The sequence below is a fragment of the Antechinus flavipes genome, chromosome X (assembly GCF_016432865.1).
Source record: "Antechinus flavipes isolate AdamAnt ecotype Samford, QLD, Australia chromosome X, AdamAnt_v2, whole genome shotgun sequence".
In the NCBI taxonomy this organism is placed as follows: domain Eukaryota; kingdom Metazoa; phylum Chordata; class Mammalia; order Dasyuromorphia; family Dasyuridae; genus Antechinus; species Antechinus flavipes.
Window position 1 is genome coordinate 79,401,138 of NC_067404.1, and position 15,138 is coordinate 79,416,275.

The window sequence follows — 15,138 nt, forward strand, 5'->3', positions numbered from 1 at the left end:
ACTCCGGCCCAATAACTTGTCATTGTCTCTTCCCCCCTCAGCTATCTGCTGATCTCTCCGTCCCGGAAAAAGCCAATCCGGGAAAATCGACCTTTTAGCAGGATTTCTTTCCGTGGGTATGCCTCGCGTGGCCCTGTGTGCTGCTGGCTGGGGTTCCGTTTCTGGGACCCGGGGCTGTGTGGAGATGAGAACCGGGCCCCTTTTGGGTGGGGGGAGAACGCTTCGGCTCTGTTGTGGTGTGGGGGGAGGGGGGAGGCGCTCCGAGCGTGTGGGAAGCGCTTGTCGGTGGGGTCTGGGGAGACGGGCGATGCTCGAGGAGGCCGTGGCGGGCTGCCCCGTGGCCGCCTCTGTCTCCCGGAGCCCGGTTAGCTCTGCGAGGAAGCCCACCAATTAGAAGGGGAAATTTGGTTCTTAATCCGCAAATGACAGAGCTGGATGTCGAGTAACTGTGGAGCAAATTGCTGCTAAATCCTCCTCTGCTAGGGAGGCTCTGAGAAGGCCTGGAGATTAACTGGGGAGCTGGAGAGAAAAAAAGAATCCTTTTATTTCCCTCCTCCTCCCCTCCTCCACCCCCCCAAAAAAAGAAAAGAACAGAAAAGAAAGGGGAAGAATCAGAATGGGAGAATTTTCGACTTGGAAAGAGGCTTGCTGGTAATTTAGTCCAAGCTCTGCTGTCGAGTCGCCCTATGAGACAGGAGGGAGCAAAAGAAAGGCCCCACTTGGGAGCCTTAGTCAGCGCCATAACCCTGCAGATGGGAACCCGGGAAAGAACGCCGCCGGAACAGCTCCAAACCTTTGTCCGCCTCTACCCGGACGCTTTCTGCACACTAGGGTTATCCATTGATTGAATGCTTTGTTAAGCAAAGAAAAGAAGAAAACCTTTTGAAAAAAAAAAAGATTATTTTTGTTTATAAAGAAAGCGGCCACCTCCTTTCAATTGTTGAACTCTTGCCCAGGTCTGAGGTTTCTTTCAATCATTGTTCGGTGGAATTTAAGAGTGACCTTACAGTGCAGCTTGGGCGAGAGGAGGCCCGGCCCTCTCCGATTCCCCGCCGGAGAGGCAGGGAAAGAAAGGCCCGTGGCTCCCGCCGCGAGGGCCGCTCGGCTCCCGGGCCCGTGGCTTCACCCGGTGCCGGGGACCGCTCTCCCGGACCCAGAGGGATGCGAGCGGGGGGAAGGCCGGGTGGGCTCCAGGCTGGGCACCCAGGGTACCCGGATCGAGCCATCCGGTGGCAGCCTGGGGGACCTGTGAGGTCGGGGTGGGGTCATGTGATGCTTTTGTCTGTGCCCGCTTGGCTTGCATGGTTAGTGTTGCAAAGGGGGAGCTAGTCAGCCCTGCCGGCTTCCGTGAGGTGCCTGGGGAGCTTCCCCAGGTGGGCCGTCCGATGGGGGAGAGGAGAGAAGGGACTTCAGGTCTCACTCTGGCCACAAAGCCAGCTAAGGCCGGTCAGCTTTGCCTGTCTGGGTGGCTGCTGGGATCCGGATAGGATCTGGCAAGGAAGTCCCTTCCCCCCCAATAGCCAGTGAGGGAGGTCTGCATTATAGCACCCTTCCCTTCTATCTACAGCCTGAGAAACTGAGGCGCAGCTGTCTCCTTTCTCTTTGTCTCCCAGAAGAGACCAGACTCCTTGGCCAGGATTGGCCAGACCAGGCAGTCTGGCTGTCAGAGCCAGGGGCCGGCACAGGGGGAGGTGGGAGGCCCAGGCCCCAGAAAGCCAGAAGAGCTTGTTCAGTGAGGGCCTGATTGGGCCCAGGAGAGCCCGAGGGAAGTCTGCTTCTACTCTCCAACTACAGGCCTGAAAGAGAACACCCCCTTAGTACGGGAACGCCCCCCCCCCACTGCAGCTTAACTCGAACCCCAGAGCCCCTGGACTCCCGGGCCAGCCGCAGGAGCCCCTTCCAGAGTAACCCTTGAGTGTCCGAGCCTGACTTGGGCCCAGTGGCTGTAGCTGCTGTGTTTTCTCTGTCTAATGAGTTTGGGGAGGATGTCCCAGGTGAGGCTGGGCTGCCTCCCCTCCCTTATTCTGACTCCATGCTAAGCTTCCAGAGGGCCGGGGTGGGTCAGACCCCTCCCTCCCTCACCCCCACCCCCAGATTGGCAAGGCCCAGCAGAGCAAACATGGGGTGGCCTCTGTAGAATCAAATCCTCCTGGGCTGTTCTGGGATGGTTTGGTCCCCTTACAAATACACGTAGCCATCCTTCTTGAATCTACATAGTTTGTTTTCCAGGAAGCGTGGGTTCCTGGGCATTCTCTTGTGGAGTCCTTAAAGGGGGTCTGTGAGTTAGCTGTCCTGGGGGGGAGGGGGAGACACATGTGAGAGCTGAATACACAGAGGTCAAGTGACCCGCCTAGTAGGGAGGAAAGGCTTCCCGCCCCGAGGCTGCTCTTCTGTTGCCTTTCTGTTTGTGGGAGGCTTTTGTTTTCTAAAAGCAGCCCAGGGGGATTGATAAAGTCCTGCCTGGCCACAGAGGGGAGGAGACTCAGAAACCTGGGGAATGCTGAACCGGAAGCGGGCTGGCCACCTGGTTGGGCTCTCCGGCTCTGCTGGGGCTAAAGTCTGCAGGAAGGAAGGGGACTCGTGGCCCTCCAGAGTACAGTAGAACCCTGGGATTTGGACTGATGGAGTCCAGTAGAATGCTGGGTGGATTAGGCCCCTTAATGTCCATGGGACAAGCTCTTCTTAAGAAGGTGGCCTGGAAGGGGGGGAGGGCGCAGCTGCTGAGAGCTAAGGTTTCTGGGAAGATCTTGTTCTTTAATGGCCCTGGAGCCAATCTTTCTGTTGAAGAAATGGCACCCAAGTCCTTTGGAGAGCAAAATCTAAAGTATCTCTCCTTGCTTCCTATCCTTTCCTCTGGCTACATTGGTGAGGTCCTTTGGTGGCTCACTAGGAAGTGTCCCAGGCTGCTCACTGACTCCCCACGCTCCCAGGGGGCTCCGAGCCAAAAGAGCCTGCCTCTGTGGCTTCTGTTCTTACTCCATGTTTGTGCTCTGCTTCTTAGGAGCCAGAAGAGAGAATTGGAGGCCCGTGCTCCTAGACTAGTCCTGAACCCCGGGTCTGGGGAAAAGGAACATGAGCCGGCATCAAAGTCCCATGATTCCCATGGAGACTATCTGAATCGGAGAGGCTGCCCGGGTCTCCGGATGCAGTCATCCGTGTCTCCTGGTGTACGGCGCGTGGCTGTCCAAGGAAATAATCCCTGTTGGACCCTGGAAGCCGTGCCCTTAGTCTGTCCTAGGACTAGGCTCTGTGCTGGTCCTGAGAAATGCAAAACCATCGTGCCCTTATGTTCTTCTAGTCATGTTAGCCCTGAGCCCCCCGGGAAAAATGGTCAATGGTTCTATTATCGGGACTTGCCCCATATGAGAGCTTAACTCAGAACTCTCAGCGATATGGATGGCCGGCAGCTTGGCTGCCAGTAGGGATATGGGGCAGACGGCCTCGGAGTCAGCGGTCGGGCCGCTCCCGGCCCTGCCATCGAGTCGCCATGGAAGCCTGGGCCTGAGTCACTTCTCGGTGACTGAACCTCACTTTCTCCTTTTGTGAAGTGGAGGACTTGGTCTAGCTGATATCCTACAGTGCTCTGACTATATCTGAGAGTGAAATATGGGGCCCTCAGTGGTAGTGGTCCCACCAATAGCTGGCACTAGGGAAGCGCCGGGCGCGGCTGTTCCATGTTCTTGGTGCTTTGGGCATCTCCTTTGGAGTAGCCTTCAGGTTCTGATCCTGGGGGATTATGGGGTATAGTTGCAGGTTCTCTTTCTAGACACAAACCCTTAAATTCAGTGCACTCTTAATCAATTTCTGCCAAGCGCACGAGTGAATAGGGCTTGCACGTGACTCAAACCTGTGCTTTGCCACCTAGATGCAGCATCAAGCAAGACTCACACTCAGATCCTCAGGTTGAGAACAAGCATGAGAAGGGTGTGTGATTCGGCTGATTCTCTAGGCTTGCGAGCAGATGGCAGAGCTAAATTGGTCGTCAGAACAGAGGCCTTGCGGTGGGCAAAGCCAGAAGGCAGCCCCTTCGGTGAAAGTTCATTCCCGCCGCTCATAGACAAGAGACCCAAGCGTGTATTGGTCCGTTAGCTCGGGCCATTGGCGGAGAGCGGGCCTGCGCTTTGGGGAGAAGGGCCCGGGAGGGGAGACGGAGACGCACTATGGGGTGCTCGAGGAGACCCGGACTTGGAACTAGATCTGCTTCTGACGCTGTTCACTCTTCCCAGTGAAGCCCTCCGAGCTTTTTTCGCTTCATCTGTAAAGTGTGTTGGCGGTGGCTGCTCCTTGTGCTTATGGGAGAAGGCTCTTCCTTAGCCACTTGTACTGGGCCCATGGGTTTGTTACTAATTCCCACTCTAACTTCCCTTCCAAGCGCTTCCTCTAGCCTGGAGCCTGCAGACAGAGGATTGGACGCTGAAGGTGCATGGACTGTCTAGGTGGATTGCGGCCCTTTCCTGCCCATCCCCCCTCCCACAGGGACCGTCCCCACTCCTTTCCTCGACCTCCCCGCTTCCAAATTTACCCAACGTGTTCTTCCTGCCTTTCAGACCGGCCCAGGACATCTCCCTGCAGCCCAGGACCCCTCACCATCACAGCCCCACCTCTTCCGTGACGTCACTGGGGTCCCTGAACCTGCTCCAGTCTCCGCCCACGACCAGGCCGTCACCTGCGCAGCAGCACCCCCTGAGCCAGAACCAGGGAGAGCCCAACCCTCTGCTGGCCAGACCCCAGCAGCTGCTCCTGCCCAGTCAGGGCCACCAGGGGGATTCGTATCGCCAGGGCCAGCCCAATCCGAGCCAGCAGCAGCCGGGAGAAGCCTACGCGGCCATGCCCCGGGCTCAGCAGCTCCCCTCGCCCTACCAGGCCATGCCGTCGGACCCGTACACCATCGTCTACAGAGCGCAGCAGATGGTGGAGGTTCTCTCCGACGAAAACCGCTCCCTGCGCCAGGAGCTGGACACCTACTATGACAAAGTGACGAAGCTGCAGAAGGTAAGGATCACAGAGGGATAGCTGAGGCAAAGCCCTGGAGATGGGAAATGCAGTATCATTCCTTAGAGAGGTCATACCTTTTGCCCTCAGCTCCCAATAAGAGTTGTTTAAAAGCTGAGAGAGCGGGGCAGCTGGATGGTGCAGTGGATAGAGCGTGGACCTTGGAGTCAGGAGGTCCTGAGTTCAAATCCACCCTTAGACACTTAACATTTCCTGCTGTGTGACCCTGGGCAAATCACTTCACTTCAAATGCCTCAGGGGGAAAAAAAGAGGGTAAAATCTGGGAGAACCTATTTCTTACCATAGCCCCTCCTGTTCTCCTTAGGGACTTGGGGTGGTGAGAGTGGGGTTCTGATAGGATCAGGGGTTTTGGTTTTTCCAAAGTTGCATGACTGGTGACAACTCAGAGACCAGTCCTATGTGCATCTGAGACCCAGGGCTTAAGCACTTCCACTAGTCGGGCCCCCTGGTTCTCAGCTTCCCATGGAGGCCAGTGAGCGGAACCACCATGTTGCCACCATGTCCCCTCTGGGCCCCAAACAGGCCCTCCTTCCCCTGTGAACTGTGCATTGGAGGTGGGGCCAGGGAGGGGAAAGCTCCAGAGGGGTGCTCTCTGCAATCTTAGGAGATACTGGAGAGAAGTTGAGAAGTTGATTTTTAAACAGTGGCTCGGGGTCTTAAAGCCTGAGCATCTGGGTCTGGCCCAGGGCTTCTTCAGCAGGGAGACGGTAGCGGGCAGCCGCTTCAATGAGGGCGCCGTCCACGGCCTCTCCCACTAGCATCTACTTCAACCTCCCGAGTCGGCTGAGCTGGTTAATGGTTGACATGGTTCTGGAGCTGCCCGGATGCCTTGCCTCCAGGAGGAAGTCGGCTCCCTGCTCGGGATTGGTAGACAGAGAATGTGCTAGGGAACGGTTGCCCTGTGTTTGGGGGGAGGAGGAGGGCACCGGGGAGTTTATAAAGCATGTCCGCCTTCTCTTCTCCACCCTCCCCCACCCGGAGTTCTTCCATGATCTTGACCTCTTTTCCAGAGGGATGGCCAGACTCTCCATGGGGAGGGTGGGAGGCTCTGACTTTGACCTGGAGCCCAAAGAGAAGGAATGTAAGTGTGGCCCAATGGAAGGGTCACAGAGTGGTGTATTGTGGGTGGAGATGTGCTTCCGGGTCCATCATGAGGTCACAGACATAGAGCTGAGGGGAGCCTTAGAGACCATCTTGTCCAGTCCCCTCATTCTACAAAGAAGGAAGCTGAGGGAGCCCGAGAGGGGCGGGACTTATTTAGGGACACAGAAGTGTAGAACAGCAGAGTCAGGGCAGAGCCAGGTCACGTAACTTCAAAGTAAAATAGGGAGAACAGAAGTAAAGGGAGATGCTCACGTGGGACTCCCGTACTGCCCAATGCAGCTTGTCGGATGGGGCCTCGGCCAGCAGTCCACATGACCACCTAGCTGCCCCACCGGCTTCCCCACAAGGCTGCCGATGCTCTGAGAACATCTCACCTCAGCCCCCCAATGATCCTTGGGCCAAGGGACCGATCCCTTGCCCACTGCTTAGCCAGACCTTCCCTTTCATCCACCCATGATGGTCCCGGGTGTAGGGTGCAGGCCTCCAGGCCCCAGTTCTATTGGAGCTTAGTAAAGAACCTGGACTTGGCCAGGTTCAATAAGGGACCGAGAACTTGGCTGGAGGGAGCCAGGTCAGGGCTTTCCTGCAGACTCTAGATGCCCCCAGATGAAAAACGAACTTGTTTTCTAAGCTTCTATCTTTTTTTTTTTTCCTGAGAGGTGAAAGAGTATCCCAAACTAATGACTAGAACTCCAGGCCAGGCTCTTTGGTCCCAGCTCTAGGGTGCTGTGTGACCTTACGCACATCACTCAGTCTCTGTATGGTAAAATGGAGAAAGTCATCTCTGTCTCTCCATGACAGGGATCTTGTAAGTGGGAACGAACGACGTGACGCATGGGCCAGCCCCGTACTTGTGCAGGTCACTCAGAGCTCACGCCTTCCTTAGGGTGCACCAGTGGCTGGCACAGAATAGGCACTTGGCAAAAGCTTATGCGTTTGTTGACCAGACAGTCTTCAGAACCCCTTTCAACTCCAAGATCCTCCTACAGAACAAGAATATTCCAGAACACTCATAGACCGTAACTCATTCAGCCGTTCCCCGACCGATGGGCATCCGCTCGGTTTCCAGTTCATCGCCACTACAAAAAGGGCCGCCACAGACATTGTTGCTCATGTGGGTCCCTTATCTCTGAGATCCTCTGTGTAGGACAAATTGGGGCCATTTTTTCAGCTGGGCCAAACCAAGGTCATGGTGAAATCCTAACTTCCCCTGACCCCAAACTGGCCGGAGTGGAGAGCTCTTCTGGTGGGCGTGTTAGCTCTTATTCTTGGAAAAAGAAAAAAAAAAAAAACATTTCCACCCAATTACATGGAAACCCAATTTTAACACTTTTTTTTAAGTTTTGAGCTCCAAATTCTATATTTGTCTCCCTCCCCTCCCCCTTCTTTGAGACAGTAATCAATCTGATATAGGTTAGACACATCAAATACATTTTCACATTGGTCATTTTATGGAAGAAAATGCTAATGAAAGAAAGGAAAGAAGGAAGGAAGGAAGGAAGAGAGAGGAAAGAAAAAGTATTCTTCAATCTGCGTTGAGATGCCATCTGTTCTTTCTCTGGAGGCAGATAGCAGTTTTTATCATGAGGCCTTCGGGCCTGTTTTGGATTGCCGAGAATTACTTAGGTCATTCACAGTGGATCCTTGGACAATCTTGCCGTTACTGTATACAGTCTTTTCCCAGTTCTGCTCACTTTGCATCAGTTCATGTCTTTCCAGGTTTTTTCCTGAAAACATGCTGCTTTGGCCACAGTAGTATTCCCTCACTATGGCGTCCTAGCACTTGGTCAGCTGTTCCCCAATTGCTGGGCGTCCCCCCAATTTCTAATTCTTTGCCACCACAAAAAAAATGCTCCAGATGTTTTGGTACATATGGCTCCTCTTGCTTTTTCTTTCATGTCTTTGGGTTCCAGGCCTAGTAGTGGTATTGTCAGCGCTTCCTCTTGCTCCATGAACTCATCTGTATCATATCTTGAGGGAACAAGCTAGAGGCTGACCCTTTCTTCTCCCTCCCATGCTCCAAAACTTTATTGCTAAGTCTCTTTCTGCTTTCGGGCCTCTTTTTAGCTGGAGACAGAGATCCAGCGTGTCTCGGAGGCCTATGAAAACCTGGTGAAGACCTCTTCCAAGCGGGAGACCCTGGAGAAGGCCATGAGAAACAAGCTCGAGGGGGAGATCCGGAGACTCCATGATTTTAACCGGGACCTTCGAGGTGAGGTCCTCTGTAGACTGACACAACAGGGAATCTGGGGAAAGAGCTGAAGAGCGGAATGTGTTCAATTGGGATGTGGGCCCCAATTCTGGGGCGTGGATAGAGCAGAGAAGTGAGTTAGAGGCGTGCTTGATCAATGGGGAGAGGATCTCAGAACCGTCTAGTTCTCTTCACCCCCATTTTACAGAGGAGGAAACAGAGGCTCAGAGACAGCCAAATTTACCCAACGTCATCCAAGTGGTAACTGGACTAATCTTGGATTTGAATCTGGGGTTCCTGACGCCAAAGCCAGAATTTTTTCTGCCGTACCTCCTTAATCTTTCCAGGTTGGCAAGGACCTGCCCAAGTAGACAGCTCTCAAGAAGGGAGCTCAAAATTGAACTGGAAGGGTTGTGGGACAGCTTTTCTGCTCGCAAGGTAGAACTAACATGAACACTGAGCACTTCCCGGCTGGGATGCTGCTCCCTCGGCCTTGTCTAGCCCGTAGAGTGGGAGGGGGCAGTCACAGACAGAGGAGACAGATGGAAAGATGGAGAAAGGGGAGGGAGGGTGAGACAGGCAGACTGACACGGGTGGGGAGGGGGCGGCACACCGGAGGGACTTCCTAGCTATACAAGCCTTCTAATGAGCACAGGCGACTCTCCCCTTGGAAGCCCACTGATTCCTGGGGGTCTTTTTTTTTCTTTGGTGAAAGAGTGGGTGATTTGACTTCTGCCAAAAAGCTGGGGAGGTGCCCATTCTGAGGTAGCGGAGGTGCCACCTTTGAAGTTGGCATTCTCCCCAGCCTGCCCCAGTGTGCCCCTTTGCCCAGCAGGGTTGACAGGAAGGGTTCAGCCATAGGTAACTAGTAGCCTCTCTCTGTTTTCACTTCTAGCATCACATAAAAGCTGGGAGCAAGAGCAAAGGGGAGACAAGGTTCCTTTGGATCCTATCTTCTTGAAAACTGAGTACTTAGGAGAGTCACGGGAGGGTGGGTTGGAGCACCCTGGCAGGAATTGAGGATGAGAGGAGGAAATGTAGGGAAGCCACACCAGCATGGAAGGTCTGGCCCAGAGGCAGGATGGGAGCCACGCACTGGGCAGCTTGGCCTTCTCAGCCTCCAGGGCCATAGGCCACAAAGGGTCGTACGGGCCCTCCAGCTGAGCCCCTCATCTGACCAAGGCCTCAGCTTACCTGCAGCAACATCCCTTCCAATCCTGGAGCTGGAGACATCTGGGTCCTGGTTTCCTTTCTGTAAAGTGGGGAGAGGCAGGATCGGGCCAGATGATCTCTAAGCCTTTTTTCAGATTTGCAGGATCACCTCAGATCCTCCCCATTCCACAGAGGAAGAAAGTAAGGCTGGAAAATTCAAAGGGTTTAGCCCAAGGTCATTCTCGTTCATTCAATTGAATTTTCTCAAGTGCCCACTCTGTGCCAGGCACTATGCTAAGTGCCTCTATAGGAGGTGGCAAAGCCAGCCTTAGAAGCCCGGTCTTCTGCCTTCCAGTAGTACTCATCTGCTTCAGTTAGAGGCCCAATTTTGGCAGGGACCCCAGAGGGCATCTTGGCCCGACGGGGCTCCGCCCTCTGACAAAGCCCCCAACAAGCGGCTATCCGGCCCTTGTTGGCAAACCCTCTCGGGGCCTGGAGCCCCTAGGCGGCCCAGACCATACTCGGATGTTCTCACGGTCAGCACTCTGACTGAATATGGCTTCCCTTCCACCCGCTGTTGCTGGTTCTGCCCCTCAGGGCCAAGCTCCCACCACTTCTGACGTTCCAGAGGCTCTGGGCTGCTCTGGGGATGAGGCTCCTCCTCTCGGGTCATGGAAGCAGTAGGTCCAACTGATGCGTGATTGTTTTCTGAACATGGAGGAGGAGGTGGCGTCGTGTGACTTTTTCCCTCTGCCTCCCTGGTGGGCCAACTTCCTCCAGTGTTTTAGCTTTGGGGTCATATAGTCCCCCAGTCCCAGGTTTGGAAAGAAAGGAATGAGCTCATCTCGGCCAGGGACTGTGTCCAAGAGGCAAAAAATATATGTGGTCGGAAGCCCACCGAGTGACCCTTTGCATTCCCACAGAGCGCATGGAGACAGCCAACAAGCAACTTGCTGAGAAGGAGCACGAGGGGTCGGAGGACACCCGGAAGACCATCTCCCAGCTCTTCGCACAGAGTAAGTGGACCCTGGGGTGTTGGACCTGGCGCCACGACCAAAGAGTTTTCCCCAAGACATCCTGAAAGCAGACTCCGGGGCCCACCTGGTTCTGGCCAACCCTCAGAAGAGCCCCTTGGGCTCTGTTGGGAGGTGAGGGCATGCCCTTCCCCCCAAGGCTCCCAGTGTCACAGAAGCTTCATCGGTGAAGGCCCTCGGCCTTTGTCTGGAGGCTGGTGGGGCATTGCCCGGCTGCGGGGAGCCCTGCCTGGCCAGAATTGGCCTGATCGGGCAGGGAGGAGCTGGACCTGCCCGCTAATAGCCTTCCATTGTCTCCAAAGTGCCCTTTGGTTAGTAACGGGGAATTCACCCTCCTTTCTTGGGAGTCCATAATGGGCTCCACCCAGCCATATAAGGCTTAATTCTTGCCAATTGTCCTAATCACGTGGCGGGGGAGGTGCAGAAGAGCTTCTGAGAGGTCTGTCTGTGAGTGCAGAGCTGCCCGGATGCTCCCCCCTCTCTGCAGATGCCCCTAAAGGTTCCCACTGGGGCTTGGCTGGTGGAAAGGGTCTCCAAAGCAGCCTCCAGCCTCGCCTGCCGGGGCTTTGACCCGGCCGCCCCGGTCCCTTTTTGTGAGGCCATTGTCCCCTGGTTTCAAAGCTGGCGTGGCCCTCCCCCACACCCAGCTCTTGCCATTGGCCCGCTCCTCTGCCGATAATCTGCATTCCCTGCAGTCTGCCTGGTGTCCCAATGCCAGGATGTCGCTTTCACTCTCTCCCGGCTCGGTCTCTGGGCCGGCTCCCTGGTGGGGCAAGCTTTGGAAAATGAAAGTCTCTCCTCCGGCGGGGCTTTGCAAAGCCCGGCTTGGTTGGCTGGGGCAAAGGGCACACAGGCAGAGGCGACCCCTTTGATATTCCCGCCTGGGTTTGGCTCCGGGTTTGAAAAGTGAAGCTCATGGCCAGGCCGGTTTGCCCCCTTCACAGATGGGATTGACCGAGTCTGTGTGTCTCAAGCCCTCCGGTTGGAGGATGAAAGGCAAGGGGGCCCGTCAACCCTTGCTCGATTTGACCTGTTGGCAGGTGGGCCGTTGGGACCCCGAGGTTCTGGCCCTGCTGTGCCGGGGGGAAGGCTCACATGGAGGGAATTGTGAAACATGGAGAAGAGAATCTGTCAGCCAGGGAAGAGAGGCCTCTGGACTCAGAGAAGCTAGCCTCCCATACTCCTTTAGACAAGTTGCTCACTTTCTGGCCTCAATTTCCTCATCTGCAAAATAAGCCACATTCAAGGTAGCCCCTATCTCTGTGAGGTGAACAGGGCAAGAATCGGCTCTGTTTTACGGTGAGGGCAACTGAGACTCAGAGAGAGGGAGAACCTGGCCACATCCAGCCCGACCCCGCCCGGCAAGCCAGAGCATAACCCAAAGGGCCGATTCTTTGCCCCAAGGCAAAACCCAAATGAAGTGTGGGGCTGCCCCCTGTAAAAAAAAATGAAGACTTGTCTCAAGAGGGTTCATCCCAGAATGTAGGAGGACTTGGCAGGGCTGGGCAACAGGCCCATGCAGTGGGTCCTGAGCTGGGTGCTAGAGACAGGGCCTGGTCAGCCCAGGGCATGCACATGCAGCTAGAAACAAGGAATAAAGGCAGGAAGCAGGAGATCAGGAGAGGCTCCTTCTCTGGACACTGGGGATCCGGCTTCTCTCTCTGGACGGGGCTGTGAGGAAGGGGAAGGGCAAAGCCCGTTGGGAGCGGGTGAGGACAGGAGGAAGGCCACCTCGGTGGGCCTTTCTCGGCCGGTCTTGCCTTTCTGCCCATGCTGCCTTCAGCCAGTATTTTGGGCCTTCTAGTTCAACAGGACAGGGCTGTGGTGCTTATTGAGCCCTCCCAGGATGCCGAGCACCCAAGCAAAGGGCCCTCCCTGCCAGCCTGAACTTGATAGGGCCTGAATCCAAAGAGCTGAGCTCAGACCTCAACTTAGACAACTGCCCGCTTCCCACCTGTTCACACCAGGTTTTTATTAACCTGCTTGGAAAAGGTCTTAGAACTGTAATAGCTCATGCCTCCAAAAGAATTTTCCACCCCGGACAGGACTTGCTGTGTGTGTGTATGTGTGTGTGTGTGTCCAGTTGACCCACAAACGAGCTCAGAAAGCACACTTGTAAATGAGCATGGAGCCACCTACCCTACATGGTCACTTCAAGCAAGGGCCAAGGAGCTAAATTGGGAGAGAAGCTGGCAAAGACCGGGCCGCTGTCATCATCAGCCCCCAGGGCAGGCCTTAGGGGGCGCTCGTGGCCAGAGGGTGGGCAGCAACGGACCACCAAACAGGGATGGAGGGCTTGGTCTTGACTTGATTTTTCATTCAAATTATTAATCCATTTACTAGAAGTGATTCTGAACATCGGTTTGCTCATTAAAACTTGACCGGCGACTGTTTTCATTTAAGTAAATGAAACGCAGACCGGACGATGTGCCAGGGACTTTGGAGGCAAACCCTCCAAAACTCCACGAGAGCTTGATTTTCCCAGACTGTTTGCAAGGTCGATACGAAAATTTTAGCTTCTCCTTGGAGTGGTTGGGCTGGGCGGGGCGGGGGGACAGGGCACCCACCTTTGCCACCCTGGCCTCCCGGTTCGGGGAATAAGTGATAGAAGGAATTCACCCAAGAGCTAGTGGGATGATGTCTGCTGCCTAGGTACACCCTCAGGGGTTTAAATGGGAGCCCTAGCCCTCTCTTCCCACCCCCTAAACCCAGCTCAGTCTGTCGGGAGCCGGGACTTAACAGCCGTCGGCCACAGAGAAGGAGAGCAGGCACTGGGCGCACAGACAGGAAGTGTTTGTTTGTTTGTTTGTTAGTCCCAGTTCTCCCTGGGAGAGCTCATGTTTCTCCAGCCCATTCACCCTGGTCGGGGGATGAGAGAGGGGGGAGGCCGTAATGGCTTTCTCCAGCCCTACCCAGAAGGCAGGAGGATACCTTCTCATTTCGCCACCAGACCTTTGAAAAAGGAATGCCTTCCAAGGAGAAAAACAGATGCAGAGTTTGGGGGGGGCGGGGAGAAGGGGAGGGCGGTCGGCCCAGGCAACATCTGGTCTCCCGGGAAAACCTAATTTCAGCCTTGCTCACAGCTCAGAAATAATGTTCCACTTGAAAGGGTCAGATTGGGGGTTCAAGTACATTTTATTTGGTATCATATTTACTGGTCTATTAAGATGTAAGAGCTTGGGGGGGAGTGACCCCTTTTGGCACACTGTGTGCATTAAGGAAGCGAGAGGCAGGGGCCTCGAGCCACCTTCTCCACCTTTCGGTGCCATTTCCAGCCAGGGCTTTAACCCTAACTCTTTCGCAGCACAGGACAGCAGTCCAAATTTCTGTCGGGCTCTGAGGTTCCAAAAGTATCTGATCTTGTTGAGGCCATGGAACCCCATCAGGTTGACAGAGCCTGTCACTGTTCTTTCCCCAGTGAGGAGATTCAGACCTGAAATGGGAAGTGTCTGGGCTAGAACCTGGCCACTGGGCCCGGATCCCTACTCCAGCCCACTCTCTCCAGTTTGGTGCCATGTGATGTCCCAACAGAAATGATGGAGTTGCTCATGGGGGTTTGGTCGGGCAAGGAGTTGGGAGATGGTGCTGACTCCCTCTTGTCCGCCAGATAAAGAGACCCAGCGGGAGAAGGAGAAGCTGGAGATCGAGTTGACAGCCGTGCGCTCCACCAACGAGGACCAGCGGCGCCATATTGAAATCCGGGACCAGGCCCTGAACAATGCCCAGGCTAAGGTGGTGAAGCTGGAGGATGAGGTACGGTTTGGTATGGGGGGCAGGAAGAGATAGGAAAGTCCATCTCCCATCCATGGCTGTGGCTGCTGGGGCTTGGCCACCTCCTGAGGGGATGGGTGCCATCGCTCATGCAGTTTCTCCGGGACGTCAGAGTGCCTGTGGAGCTCACCCTTTGGGTGAGGGTACACGAGGAGATTTGGAAAACGCTCCCGTTGTCCCGTGGCCCCGTGCTGGTCCTGGGTCGGATGGATGGAGAAAGGATCAGTTGAGCTCTTACTCGGTGCCTTGGCTAAGTGTTGGGAATCCAAAACCCCCAAAGTGAGACAGTCCCTGCCCTCAAGGAACTTCCATTCCAATGGGGGAACATGACCCAGAGAGAAGAGCTGGTAAAGGTTAGGATTGTTAGGGTTCCATTATTAGGGCTCCCAAATGGCAGCGGGGTATAGACCGGAGCAGGAAGTGAGGTAGAGATAAGACAAAAGGTCACCTATCAGAGCCAGGGTACATGGGGGCACAGTCCAGGTTGCCTGGGGTGGGGGGAGGTAGAGAGGACGGGACAAATAGAGAAGAGATGGCATTGAGTGAGTCTGCAGGTGTCGTACCTGGCAAGCTAAGGGCAAAAAGTCAGAGTACTGCTTACCTGCTCATTCCCGGTGGGCTACTGGTTGTGCTGCCCGTCCCTCTGGTGGTTTGGTTTGACCCTGAAGCTTAGGACGAGGGTGTGAAAGCAGAGAGTTCTTAGGGTAGATGGCACCCAAGGGCTGCTCCCTGCCAGTGGACTGAGTCTCTGGACATGTGGCTAGAACATTGGGGAGGGGAGTAAATATGGTGCTTTATCTTTTGAGTTGGGGAGGGAGGGAGGCAGGGTCACTGATGAAATGACCTGAACAGCTGGGGTTAGAGGGTTCATTG

General features: G+C 55.1%; 1 protein-coding gene across 7 annotated transcripts in view; it reads left to right on the top strand.

Moving 5' to 3' along the window:
- The window catches only part of AMOT (angiomotin), a 58,029-nt gene that overhangs the window by 18,409 nt on the left and 24,482 nt on the right, over positions 1-15,138 (top strand). For all 7 annotated transcript variants that reach the window (XM_051967843.1, XM_051967847.1, XM_051967848.1 and 4 more), the window contains exons 5-8: positions 4,548-4,992; positions 8,185-8,329; positions 10,384-10,476; positions 14,102-14,247. In XM_051967843.1, coding sequence (XP_051823803.1) covers positions 4,548-4,992; positions 8,185-8,329; positions 10,384-10,476; positions 14,102-14,247 — 829 coding nt within the window. The remainder of the gene's footprint in view (positions 1-4,547; positions 4,993-8,184; positions 8,330-10,383; positions 10,477-14,101; positions 14,248-15,138) is intronic.